Genomic DNA, 14,032 nt, shown 5'->3' with positions numbered 1-14,032 from the left:
GGAGAAAAAGTCTTGAATGTGACCCCTTTGTATTTTCCACTTGTGCCGTCCTATTACTTTATTCTCCCCACACTGTCAAGGCCGCATGGCTTCGTCAACTCCCACTGAGGTGAGAAGATCAGATGGAAACGTCTCAAAGCAAAACAAGTTCATGGATGAAAAGAGCTCCCCGCCCCCTCCTTCCTCTCTTCTGAGGGACTCTGGTGGTCAGAGGCTGACGCAGGAGCCAGACTGTGGACAGCCACTTCCTCGCCAGCCAGTCACCGAGCTACGATGACAAGGTCGGAGTCTCAAATAGATCCATGAGAAGAGCGGGACGAGCCAAGGTTCCAGCTGCTCTGATCTCTTATCGAAAAGGCGCGTCGTCAGCGTCGCGTCGGGCTAAACGTCCCGACGAGCACTTAAGCACTTGTCGCGTCCTCGCGGTGACCTAGAAAAGCGGCAAAGGGAAAGCCGAGGCAAATTTTCAAGGTGCAACTTAAGACCCCGAGCCAGTTGAACTCTGAACCTCAAGCAGGGTCCGTTCTGAACTTGGGGCGATAAGGAGGACAAGCGAGGACAGGCCCGAAAGGTTGGGGGGGGGGGGAGAAAGCAGATCCTGGACTAATGGAGCACATTGACTTGACAAATGGATTGGCGGGATTTGTGAAGAAAAAAAAAAAAAAAAAACGCAACAGGACACCTGGAACAAGGTGTTTGGACACAAATATGGGGAAAGAAGACAGATGGACAGACTTGATTCATCCCAAGAGGGAAATGAAATCCCAGTCGACTTGCTGAAACTCAATTCAAGTGGCCCAATGGAAAAAAAAAAAAATGTTGTTGCTGAAGTCAGCAAATCAGAAAAGGCCCAATCTGCAAGATCCTCATGTAACGTTCTGAGCATTCAAAGCGGGTTCAAGCGGACCACCCTCCCACGAGGGTGTGTGTGTGTGTGTGTGTGTGTGTGTGTATTGATAAAAGAGCGAGGGTGCAGTGAAGGGCTCCATTGTTGGCAGGGCAGCGGCTCGCTTCCACGCATACACTGATTGATGCCAGCTGAGCCGACACACACACACACACACACACACACACACACACACACACACACACACACACACACACACACACACACACACACACACACACACACACACACACACACACACACACACACACACACTGACCAGTGAGTTTGGAGGAGGAATTTCACGTATTTGCACACACAAACAAAAATACACAAATGGGCAACAATGCCTCCCCGCATCTGTACTGAGCACAAGTGGACATAGACACCAGTACAAATGTACACACGTGACCACATGGGCGATTCACATGGTACCATTATTTTCCAGCTTCCGATTTTAATCCGTTCAAATAAAAAAAAAAGATTCATCAGCTGTTGTTTCAGATGGCGGCAAACTTGATGTCATGTGGAACCCGTGTGTGCGCGTGTGAGTGGTTTCCTTCATTCAAGAACAAATGAACATGACCATTTAACAAAAAGCCATTTCCTCAAATGTTCTTCTTTCCCTAACACCAGAAGAAGACATTTCCTGGATAATGAGGATGATTAAAAACATGTGCTGAGGGGGTCTTGAACTCGTCTACTAACTTGGCGGATAAAAATAGCTACAACATGGACGCCGTGTGATGATGTCACTCACGGCCCACAACATGACTTTTTTTTTTTTTTTAAACCACTCAACACTATAATATACGCTCAATTACATATGTAAATAGCTCCGAATTTTTTTTTTTTGTGAGGTTCTGGCAGGTGTACCTAAAATTGTGAGCGGCAAACAGGTGCGCACACACACACACACACACACACACACACACACACACACACACACACACACACACACACACACACACACACACACACACACGCGCAAAGGTGGAAGACGGCATGTAAACAAGCGTCAGACATGGAGACAGCGCGATGAGGCGATGGCAGCCTCGATAGGTGGCCAGACAGTAACCGCTATTGTGGATGCTCAAAAGCGCCAATAGCGATAACCGCTCGTCTGTCTACACGTCCGCTGATAGCATCACCGGGAGGGACGAGGGAAGGAGGCGGCCAGATACCGAGGCCCGAGAAGCTGGAGGAAAAAAAAAAAAAAAAGGCAACTTGATGAAAACCTCCTGGCCCAGAGCGAACGGAGGATCGCATGACAGGATCTGGCGACCCGACCGGATCGGGAAGTTATTTCAACTGAGAGCCCGGCCTCACAAAAAAAAAAAAACCCAGAGTGGGGTACAGTCTTCACCCACTCTGTCACCATTCAGCAATACTTGCAATTATAATGGGATGGTTTGCAGAAAACCATTATAAGATCAGTTAATCTCTTGATTCATCTATCGATTAATTGGCTAAAATGTTTGAAATTGATAGAGCAGAATATGCACAAACATGTTTTTTATGAATGATGATTCGATGACTGGTCCGGTACATAACATGTTAGAATATTTGGATTATTGTTGAGTAAAAAAAAAAACAATATAATTTTCTTTGAACTCCTCAAAAAATATATATAGAGGACTACAGATCATCTTTATTTAATTTTGAACAATTTCAAATCAAAAACGGTATATAAATGATTTGTTGATCAGAGACGTTTTTTTTTTTTTAACGAGTGGTAAAACTACAAAAATAAATGTCGAGGCTCTATATACAATATACAACGCGGGAGCGATGTGAGCGAATGATCGAGAAACAATCGGCTGACAAGGGGAGATTGATGGGGGAGGGCGGGGATAATCGAACACACCACCTTTCATCGCGCAGCAAAGCTCTTTGTGCGGCCAGCGTGTGAGCACGCCGGTCGGAAAAAAAGCTCGAAAGTGAAGCCACCGTGGCAGCCAAAACATTGAAGTCGCCTCCTTTGGCGGCTCATCAATCACGGCCTGACAAAAGGACACTTTGAACACTTTTTTTGTGGACTTAACCTCGTCTGGCTCCACTTTCAGGAAAAACATTTTTTGCAGCATCATTCTTGCTCGGGGGGGAAAACTGACCACTCACTTTTCCTTTCCAAATACACACTTGACTGAGGTCTTAATGTAAACAGTGAAAATCCATGTTAGCTACGTTAGCCTAGCATTGGTGGATACCGGACAACTGGGCGACCTTTGACCCTACAGCATACAACGGCATATATTTTCCATGAATAACGTGGCGACCGGAGCCAACAAAACTAAAATAGACTCAAATTCAAACACGCACGCTATATGTTCCATATAGTGGGTGGTCCCGAGGGCCAAGAGGCCCCCGACCGAGCAGGGGCCTAAATTACAGAGCGTGACCCACCGCAGTGACACCCAACCTGGGATTAACATCTAGCTCGGCTCCCGCTAGCCTCGGGCTGCGTGAGGCTGACCTCCGCAGGTTCCGAGGTGATTGCGGGCCCACCCAGAGATGGAATAATCAGCGGGTTGAGTGGGAGTGGACTTTTGGGTGGAGAATTTGGCACTAGCGTCCAAAGTGTGTCTTCGTGGACATGTGGGGACACAAAAAAATAGATCTTATCTTTTCATCCATTTTTTTTTAACTTTCTTTAAATATTACCCCAAATAAATATGATGAAAAAATTGAATTTTGTGCTTTATATATCTGCATTTGAACTATTTTATGAATGTAGAAAACTCTCTCCAAAAAAATAAATATATATTAAATATATTTTTTGACCAATCATGTATTTTTTTCAACGCCAACAAATCCACAAATATTTTTAAAAAATGACATTTTCTAGACGTAAAAATCTTTTTTTTTTGTAACTGATGGAATATCGAAAGACTTTTTCATCTTCCGTCAAGTTTTACACTATCAAAGTGTGGAAACATCTGGATGGATGTAATGCAAGAACCGCATAAGAGGTGAAAGCGGGTCAAATGAATTAAATGAAACACACACGCACACCTCATAAAGTGGTCTGCTCCAGCTGCTTGGACGTGTGGACGGGGGTCAAAGTTCAAACACATATGCTGACAGCACATACTCGGCCCGTCGTGAACACCCTTAAATCACACGCGCGCACGCACATTTACACAGCGAGTGAGAGTGTGAAGAGAATGTGATGTGACTAAACCCCGGGGCCTGTTTCGGCAAAACAGCTGTCCGTCCGTCCGTCTGTCTTCCACACTAACACCACATAGAAAGTCATTTCTAACATCAGGAGGTGGAGACGGCGACCGGCAAGTAGAAACGTGGACACGAGGAAGCGGAGAAGACCTTGTGGCCACCAGAGAGCGGACAAGAAAGTGAAAAGTGGACACAAGCCAGTTGAACTTATGTATTCTATTTCCTCCGAGAGATTTTGACTACATCCTGTCTGCCGGGAGGAATATTCTGTTTTCTTTTCTCTTCATATGCGCTTTACACTGCCAGTGCGTGCCGTGCGTCGTGCGTGTGTGTGTGTTTAGTCTGAAGCCATATTTAGTCTCTCTGGTTCTAAAAGGAGGCCTATAATCACACACAACCTCTCCTCTCTCTCTCTCTACTCATTACACACGCACATGCACGCACGCACACACACAAGCCTGTCATTAAAAGTTCACACTAACCTCCCAGGCTGTACGCGTATCAAGTGTGTGTACGTGGACACACAAAATTGCAGGAGATAAAAAATCAAAGCTAATATTGCTCACGGGACGCTAACCTAGCTAAAGATATCAAAAGCGAACACCAACGGGCCAATCGTAGTCAAAAGGGGAAATCGAGGCTAATAATGCTAAGCTAGCTCAATCAAAATGGCAAGAGGCCAAATTAAAGCTAATATGCTAATGGTCATGTTAACCATCGCAATCAAATAATGAACACGGACAGCCAATCACACACCAACACACACGTGGATTGGTGTGTGTGTGTGTTTGTGCACGCGTGTGTTCGTGCGTGTGTGTTTGCTTTGCACTGAATGGTCTCATTGAAGAGCGTGAGTGCCATGAGAGCCCCCGAGAGGGGGGGGGGGGAAAAACTCTGGGAATTTACTGCTACAAGATAAATATCCTCATCTCGACGTCGCCGGCCGGGCTGCCGCACACACGCGCGCAGCCATAAAGTAATCTTACAAATCAGCCATTGTTTGTCACGCGGAAGTGAAGCGCGCATGACATGTTGACTTTGGGCACAGCGACACGTGCATACATTGAAAAAAAATTTTTAAAAAATTGAGATTGCGGATTAAAAATGATTCTTTTTCTAAGGTCTCCTTCCCTTGATTATTATTATTTTTTGGGGGGGGAAATACACGCAATAAACAAACAATAAACTGAGTTGCAGTTTGCGGTCACATCGGATCCAAGTTGGTAAATTACGATTCCATTTCTAATTTGCCACGCCCACTCGTTGGCCCAATTACCTCCATGAGGAGGTGGATGGCGTTCTCTTCAAAAGGAGCCTCCGGTGGCATCTCGCGTTCCTCCATCTTCCGCCCCCCCCCTTTGAGGCGTCATCACCCCCCCGAAGGTGCCGATGTCACAGAGAACGACGCGGCCTCATCATAAAAAGAGCCAAATACGCATCGCCGCGATGTCAGCCCGTCGTGCCTTTGGGGGGAAGCCACGTGGCGGCGAGCTGAGGGTGCGTGAGCCCAAGATGGAGGAGAACATTGCCTCCTACTTGAAGTTTCTGGAGGGCAACTACCGCAAGATGCTGATTGAGAACTGGGAGCTATCCAACACCATGCGGGCGGGCGAGAAGACTCAAGCGGAGTTGCGCAAGAGCAACCTGGCGCTGGAACGCTTCAAGGTGGAGCTGGGCACCATCAACGTGGAGCTGGAGAGCGTCCGGGTGGAGCTGCGCAAGACCAACCGCGAGCTGGACGAAATCAAGGCCTCCAAGGACGACCTGGCCAACGAGATGGCTGAGAAGGAGGCCAGCTGGAGGCGTGAAAAAGAGGAGCTGCTCCAGGGCAGGGAGGAACGGCGGGAGGTGCACAGGGAGGTGTGTAAACATGACCTGGTTTCGTTTACGTCTTTGATGACCACGTGTTTCGCCGCCTCCTTTTCAGGACTCGGCTCGAGGACGGCGGACTGTCGCCGAGCTGAAGAGAAAAGAGAAGGAGGCGGTGGAGGAGGAAGAGGACGGCAAAGAGTGTGACGAGAAGGTGCAGGAGGAGAAAGCTCGGAGGAAGGAGGAGAAAAACAGAGGAGACAACAACCACGAGGACGAGGAGAAGGAGCAATGGAGGGAAAGGGAGCGAGAGAAGAGGCACAACGAAGGCAAGGAGGAGGCGGCAACGGAGGCCGACGGCAACCAGCAGCAGGAGGAGAGGGAGAAGAAGGTGAAGGGCAAGGAGGAGGAAGCCAAGGACAATAAGGAGGAGAAGGCAGGCAAAAGGGAGGCGGCGGAGGGGAAGAGGGAGGCGGTCAAAGGGATGGACGAGGCCATCCCTGGCGAAAAAGAAGAGACGCTGAAGGAGGTGAAGGAGCAGGAGAACGAGGAGGCCAAGGAAAAGAAGACGCTGAGCGAGAAGGAGGTGAAGGAGAGGGAGAATGAGGTGAACATGGAGGAGAGGGAACCCCAAGAGGAGGAGCAGGAGGAGAGCCAAAGTCAGCCCGAGGAGCAAATAGAGAGTCAAAAGGAGGTGAAGGAGAAGAAGAACGAGGAGAACATGGAAGAGAAGGAACGGGAGCGAGAGAGTAGCTGGGAGGAGGTGAAGAAGAAGGAGGAGAGCCCTGGCATCCAGTATTTGGAGGAGAGGGAGCAGCATTTGGCCAAAACTCTTTCAACGGAGGAGGAAGAAGAGGAGGAGGCGACGAGGACCAGCGGTCGGAAGGAGGAGAAAAAGGAGAACGTGTGGCAACGGAGAGACGAGGGCAAGAACAAGGAGGACAAAATGGACGAGGAGCTGAGGGTCAGGCTCACCAGAATGAAGGTTGAGTGGTGGGACAGAGAGCACAAGGAGGAGGAGAGGCTGAAGGAGAAGGACCGCAAGCTCAAGGAGGACTGGCTGGAGAGGGAGAAGAAGGAGGAGGAGAGGAGGAAGGAGCGGGATAGGCGGCTGAAGGCCGAGTGGAAGGAAAGGGAGAAGCGCGAAGAGGAGAAGAGGAGGGAGCGGGAGAGACTCAAAGCCGAGTGGAGGATGAAGGAGATGAAGGAGGAGGAGAGGCGCAAGGAGAGGGAGAAGAGGAAGGACGAGTGGTGGGACAGCGATGAGGAGGAGGCCGGCGAGAGGAGGGTGCGGGAGAGGAGGGACAGGGAGGAGTGGAAGGAGAACGAGAAGCTGAGGGTGGAGTGGCGGGAGCGAGAGAGGAGGGAGGCGGAGAAGAGGAAGGAGCGCGAGAGGAAGCTGAAGGCCGAGTGGGAGGAGATGGAGAAGCGGGACAAGGTGAAGAGGAAGGAGAGGCAGAGGAAGGAGCAGAGGAGCAAGAGGGAGGAGCAGAGGAGGAAGGGAGGAGGCGAGGAGGCCAAGGAGACCACTTGCTTCGGGAGGCTCCGCGAGCTCCTCTGCTGCTGTCGGAGGAAACGAGACTGAAGCTCCGCCCCTTCAACAAACAATCCGCCTCGAGCTCCGCCCCTTCAACAACCGATCGGCAAAATGAATACGACTCCAAATTTCAAAAAAAAAGAGGAGATAATACCATTCCCGCCCTATGCCTTGATTAAAAATGGATAAGATTCCCGCTCCTCAATATCAACTTTTTCAAAAAAAAAAAAAGACATTTGATCAGATTCTTGCACTCTGCTACCACAAAAAGAAGGAAATCCTCCAAATCCAAATGGTTCTGAACGTGAAGAGCGCCATCTTACGCTTTGCAAATGGCCGCCTATGTTGTGATTGGGCCATTTTGGGGATGAATAAAGTAGTTATGCATCCATTTTGTCTGGCCGTTGAATGTGCATCTTTAACCAGCAATCTGTGCGTGATGAGCGTTTTCACTTGACTTTTGAGCCATTTGTCCCATTGAAGTCGACCGTCGCCCCGACGACGACAGGAACGTTTAATAATAATCACCGTGACGCCTCGCGGGGGCCTCTCTGATCCCCCCTCGGCGGCATCGAGAGCTTCCAACGTGGAGGATTTATTAAATCTCCGCCCGGCGACCGGTGACGACGCTGGGAAAAATGTGCCACATGAAAGCGCTTTTAATGAAAAGATGTTTGTCTTCTTATTTTTTTGTCTCCTTGACGTCGCCCGCAAAGGCACCGCGTAACCGTGAAAAAAAAAAAAAAACATCTCGCCGACTCGGCAAATATACACACGGGGTCACTTTTGACTGACACTTTGTTATTAAGTGAGCGGCTACTGTAACGTTGTTTATTAGCATCGGCGAGTCGAGACTTATTTGATGTTCGGCCCCTTTCCGAAGGAGCATTGGGAAACATCAGCGGGTTTTCTGGATGTGAAGGAGCGACACGCCCCAAAGGAGCTGCATGAAAGCCAGCCTTTCATTGATAAGCCCCCTCGGTGACACAAACCGGATCACCGACAACGCTACTGTGCGCCATTCGTCTTCTAACCGTGTGTGTGTGTTGCGGAGGTGAAACATCTCCTGAGGGACGAGTCACAAGATGATGGAGGAGCCAGAGTTTCTCGGCTCCCGACGGTACTTTAAGCTCAGGCGAGCGCGCAAACACACTTTTCCAGGTGAAAGGGTTCAACGCGAGACGTTATCGCCGAGCAGAAAACCCGTTTTCCAATCCGAGCCACGAGTGGCTGGAAACGTTCTGTCCGCGTTGGGACTTCAAAAAGCGGCAAGAAGGGCACGGGCCGAGCCGGTCCGGCTTCCCTAACGCGCACCACATGTTCCGATCGGCAAATGTGCGCCGCACGTGCCGACTTCTCTCCGATCCGCTAAAAGCAAAACACTGGAAGATGGAGAGCGAGCGGACGGCGGAAACGGAATCCACTTCAAATGGCAGAAATCAAGCTAATACCCGAAAATGTAACACGAGAAAGGGTGTGTGCGCGCCCCCCGAGTTCCAGCACGCCAATAAGAGGCCCGGCTGTTAATGGCGGTGGTCCGACTCCACAGTGGGATCTGTGTTTAGTCGTGTTTAGAAGCCCATTTGGGGCCCGATAAATCAAGCCGCTGTCCACCAGAAGCCTCCATTAGGGGCCCCCGCCGGGCCCCTGGACGGGCCTGTCAGTCACGCCGTCAGTCAGCCAGCCGTTTGAACTCCTAATTACAAGGGAGGGCTCGGTTGGCCGGGACCCGGCCGGCCCGGATCGGCTCCCCGGGCCCCAACTGCCGCCGCCCCTCCCAGATGGAGAGTCCCGTGTGTTAACAAAAAAAAAAAAGAAAAAACAGCGGATGTTTGGAGAGGACACGGCGGCCCGGGGAAAATATTTATGGAAAGTGGAGGGGGGAAATAATGGCCGCCGCCCTCTTTCGTGACTCTTTCCGAGATTGAGTGACACTCGCAGGTTTAACTGTACATTTCAGCGTTTGCTAGTTAGCATCATGCTAACCTATAGCAACTGGGCAACTACCGTGTCATTAAATGCACGTCTCGTAAATGTTGGTTCTAAATGGAATCAGCCAAACGACTCAAAGTCAAACACACATGCGAATGTCATCAATGAAAGCCGACGCATAAGCGCACACCCGCTGTAGCAGAAAGAATGTTGCCATCTGGACATATACAAGTTGTATCTGCTCAAAGTTACGAGATTTCACGCCTGCGTGCGGAAAGGGAGGGAGGTGTGTGCGTCGACGCGTGTAAGTGTGCTGGCTGTGAGCTCACAGCTAATCACCCTGAAACAGGACCACCGTAAATCAGCAAACTGAAAATCTCACACGCTAAATAATCGGCACTAACGTGTGTGTGTGTGTGAGACATTGAAGCAGAATTGAAATGTACAAGTTGATCACTTTGCATCTTAATTAGTGGTGTGTGTGTGTGTGTGTGTGTGTGTGTGTGTGTGTGTGTGTGTGTGTGTGTGTGTGTGTGTGTGTGTGTGCTTTCCACCTGTGTGTAGGTGGCGTCTAGCAGCGTGTCGAGGTTCTGCAGCGGCGCTGGCGTTTTGTCTTTAAAGCGGGTCAGAAGGCGTCGTTGAATGGCTCGGAACTGGGCGGCCCGCTCGGACAGGAGGTCCTGGTACTTCTGAGCGCTGACGCGTAGCTGAAATACACACAAAGTTACACACTTTTTGGCGACTACTCACACAGCAATGAAACATGAAAGCAAATTCCAAACAAGGAGTCTCAAACCAAGAACGTTTTGACAGCTAGGCAGCCGCGCAAACCGCTAGTCACCCAACCCGCCTGTGTACCTCAAAGTGGTGGTCTACAGACAGGAAGTAGTCCTTGAGGGGCAGCGGTCCGCTGAAGCTCTTCTTGAAGTCGTCAACTCCTATCTTGGAGAAATGATTGTCCACTCTGCGGAGAAGCTCCTTGGTCACTAGCCACATGTCCTCAAAGGCGTCGCTCTGGATGCGATAGCGTTCTGGCACGCGCACAAAAACATACATTGAGGTGATCATTATGACTTTTTTTTATGACTCCAAAAAAAAATGACTTCTTACGGGAGGTCTTGGAGGCCAACACGGTCACCAGGCCGCCGGGCAAGAAGCGGAAAGCCAAACTGTTTCCCTCGTTATCTTCCGAGTGGGCCGCAAACTCTGCAAAAAAAAAAAAAAGGCCCAGCATGATGTCTCTGATAGCCTATCGCTATACAGGATGCAGACAAAAGGCAACAAAAGACAATCACACTGGCAACAAAGAGGACATGTACGCACGCACACACCGAGGAGAGAGTGTTTTGTCGTCGGAGTTGCTGATTGCATCCGACCGTCAGATTACTGGGGGGGGGGGGGACCTCCCATTCAAACAAAAAATCTCAAGTGCGTGCGTGTCGGATACCGACCGGGGAAGATGGTAGCCAGGTCCACGGGAGACTGGTTGGTGTCCACGGTGATTTTGAAAAGGCTGCTCTTGCTGGGAGATGTCGCCGTGCAGACGAGGGCCAGAGGAAGGCTGAACTGGCGCTGGAGGATGTGAGGGACTCCTGGAAAACAAAAAAAAAAGATCAGCGGGATTCCTTCGAGTTGTTTACTTGTCACTCCCAGATGAAGTTTACAGAAAAAAATGACAAAAAGAATTCAACATTGTACAATGCTCGAGCAAAATGCCATTTTGTCTAAGGCGAGTCCACTAGCTCAATGCTAATATATAATGTGAAATATCATTAACAGGCTAACAGAAATTAGCATCGATGTGATGGTATGTCACACATGGATGGGCTTTCCCCGTGAACATTTTTTTTTTTTTTAACACAGAGAACCTGCCTTGAAGCCCGGTCCAAAACGGAAGTTGTTTGAGGAGCGGAGAAAACAGAACGAGCTGCCAAGCGTAACTTTGTCGCCGAACTGGGTAGAAAAACGAACCTTGGAAATAAAAGAGTTCACGTGCGGCACTGAACAGTGGAATGTTCCGGATTATTACTTACAGCTCACACACAAACACAATTATCTGACCACCACGTGAATGATTCTATTGGTTTTGAACGAACACGATCCCGGCGCATTATCCCGACCGGCCTCTCGGCTACTGTGTCATGCTCGCTGGATGTTTTCACCGCATTCCACCCGACGGCCGCCGCCCTCGCCTCTGCCCCTGTCCCTCTCGAGCCGCCTTCGCCGCCCCGCCCCGCCAGCAGGTGCCCTCAGCGTGAAGGCCGCCGTTACGAGCCAAAGCAAAGAATCTTTGGGTTTCCTGTGACAAGAGCTTCTTGGGTAAAAAAAAAAAAAAAAAAAGTGGAAATTCTATCTTGGGTGGAGGAAAAGCAGAACAGAGGAGAACGTGTGGGATTTAAAAGAACAGCCATATGGGCCAGAATCTTGGAATTGTGTTGACAGACGGTTGAAGTGCTGCGTCCACCGGGGAAAATTCATGCTAGCTAGCGTTTGCTTTTCAATGGCTAAATAAGTAGCCAGCCCCCTCTAGATTACAGCACATCCTATTCTGTATCAAAGCTCACAAAGTCGGACAACTAAAACAAACATGGGCTGAAAAGCGGGAGCACTACTGCCTAAGCTGCGTGTGTGTGTGTGTGTGTGTGTGTGTGTGTGTGTGTGTGTGTGTGTGTGCGTGCTAAAACATTTCTTGTATGAAAGCTGAAAAAGAAAATATTTTAAATCTGAAAACGTGTTACAAGAAGTCTTAAAAGGAAAGAAAATAGTTTTCATCTTAAAACAAGCCCTGCCTTTCACATACAATTATGAATGAAGGATAAAAAGAAAAATGAGTGTCTGCGTGTCCTAACAAGTATTGGATTAAAAAAATAAAAAATAATAAAGAACACACAATACTTCTCTTGATAAGAGGCACGTGTGTACTTGTGCAAATCTCGTTTGAAGGTTAAAAAGAAAATATTCATAAGGCAAGGAAAGAAACCTTGCATGAAAGATGAGAAAAATATTCATTGTGTGTGTGTGTGTGTGTGTGTGTGTGTGTGTGTGTGTGTGTGTGTGTGTGTGTGTGGACTCCTGGCGGCAGATCACATTACAGAAAAGACTCGGCTTTCTTCCTGTTTGGACAGTACTGTACATACGACGTGTGTGTGTGTGTGTGTGTGTGTGTATTTGTGCGTCTACTCTACGCACGTGAGCGCGCACGTACCTTTGGGGTTGAACTCTGCGGGGAGGAAGAAGAAGGACAAAGAAAGGAGAAGATGCGAGACAGATCAGAGAAGAAGCAGATGTTCCACTCGGACGCCGTTTTCCCTCGCCCTCGTTCCCACGCTCGGCCTAGCCAATGCTCCAAAATGCACGTGATTGAACACCTATGGACAATTTAGGCTGATCCGGAATATTCTTGAAAAGTTTGGGATTCCGGTAGAACTTGATGATAACGTTTACTAATGGTGCCATTGTGGAAGTCTCGTGTGACGCTAGCCGGGGTTCCTTCACCCTCGGTGACATCAGCAGCACACACAAAAAAAAACTTTCGAGCACTGGAGTTCTATTTTTAGTCTGACAATAAAGCCGCGTAGCAGCGTTCCCAGACGGATTTAGGGCAGAGGAAAAGTGTTCCATGCTGCCAACACAAATGCAATCCAAAGGAAACAATACCTCCCTTTTTTTTTTTTACTTTCTGAGGGAGATTATTTGGAGTAATAGTGAAGTCTGTGACATTTTGGAATAAAGGCGGCTTCTGTTGCCCGCCACTAAGGGGGAAAAGTTACATCTTCCAGCAGCCTTGCCGGGAAACTGGAAGGGACATTGTTCTAATGACAGCTGGCTTACACATACTTTTTTTTTTTAACTTCTTCACCACTTCTTCAAAACATGAACCAGGAAAAAAATAGTCGTGTGTGATCTTATTGCTCTATTAGTGTGTGGCGTAGTGGAAAAGAGCAACATGTTGTAGTACCGAGACTGACCAGCGAGAGGCAGCAGAGCGCCAGAGGGCATTTAAATACAAAGAAGAAATAAAAGACGCCTAGCTATCTTCTATTTGGTGGTTGTCATTGTTTTTGTGAGACAGATCATATTTATATAAATATTTTAATATTTATTATAATACATTTTTGAATTGATTAAATATATTAAAACTTTGAAAATACATTTTTATGTTTTTTTTGTTGCAATTTTTTACATTGATCATATAAATAAAGCTTAGTTAGCTTTGTATTAGCACGACCCTAAGCACGATGCATGGTGGCCATTTTAGTACCTGTGGGCGAGCTGTAGGACAAGGTGAGGTCTCCGCCCAGGTCAGCAGGCGGGTAGCGGCCGTTGAGGAAAACCGAAAAGACCACAGCGGTGGACGAGCCCACTCCTGAGGAAGGAACGGCGACATTAATAAACATTTGAATATTTCTTTTCAAATGTTCCAATCTTTCCGACTGGGGTCAATCAGATCGGTTCTTGCTTTCGCTCAACTCTGAGCACCTCCTAAAAACGGGCACAATTTGTCTTGAGGTTCAGCCGCGGTGCTTTGCGCCAAGACGAATACCGAAACACGTGTGTGTCGATGTATGAGCGTGTTGTGCATGTGCAAATAATAAATAGAAGCAAAACATGTGTGTGGAAGAGAGAGAGAAAAAAAACACAAATCAAGAAATTGAGATTCCTTAGTGACATTCCTGCTCTGCTTTCACTTA

General features: G+C 48.4%; 2 protein-coding genes across 8 annotated transcripts in view; one reads left to right on the top strand and one right to left on the bottom strand.

Annotated features, from left to right (window-relative positions):
• The window catches only part of bbs9 (Bardet-Biedl syndrome 9), a 46,440-nt gene that overhangs the window by 20,836 nt on the left and 11,572 nt on the right, over window positions 1–14,032 (bottom strand). For all 7 annotated transcript variants that reach the window (XM_085919499.1, XM_085919500.1, XM_085919502.1 and 4 more), the window contains 5 exons: window positions 13,603–13,707; window positions 10,793–10,933; window positions 10,452–10,547; window positions 10,200–10,372; window positions 9,896–10,048 (listed from right to left, as the gene is read on the bottom strand). In XM_085919499.1, coding sequence (XP_085775625.1) covers window positions 9,896–10,048; window positions 10,200–10,372; window positions 10,452–10,547; window positions 10,793–10,933; window positions 13,603–13,707 — 668 coding nt within the window. The remainder of the gene's footprint in view (window positions 1–9,895; window positions 10,049–10,199; window positions 10,373–10,451; window positions 10,548–10,792; window positions 10,934–13,602; window positions 13,708–14,032) is intronic.
• Window positions 5,529–7,800, top strand: LOC147051638 (uncharacterized). The gene is made up of 2 exons (XM_085919506.1): window positions 5,529–5,923; window positions 5,991–7,800. The coding sequence occupies exons 1-2, from the start codon at window positions 5,576–5,578 to the stop codon at window positions 7,455–7,457; spliced, it is 1,815 nt and encodes a 604-aa protein (XP_085775632.1). The 5' UTR covers window positions 5,529–5,575; the 3' UTR covers window positions 7,458–7,800.

This window comes from Syngnathus leptorhynchus, chromosome 8, assembly GCF_054491065.1.
Source record: "Syngnathus leptorhynchus isolate UIUO chromosome 8, UIUO_Slep, whole genome shotgun sequence".
Classification (NCBI taxonomy): Eukaryota; Metazoa; Chordata; class Actinopteri; order Syngnathiformes; family Syngnathidae; genus Syngnathus; species Syngnathus leptorhynchus.
Note: the sequence above shows the minus strand (reverse complement) of the source record. Positions and strands in the feature narration are given on the sequence as shown.

Bases quoted from the DNA above. Each gene is read 5' to 3' on its own strand.
- LOC147051638 (XM_085919506.1), top strand. From the start codon at position 5,576: ATGGAGGAGAACATTGCCTCCTACTTGAAGTTTCTGGAGGGCAACTAC. The intron at 5,924-5,990 runs GTGTGTAAACAT...CCTCCTTTTCAG, and splicing joins GGCGGGAGGTGCACAGGGAG to GACTCGGCTCGAGGACGGCG.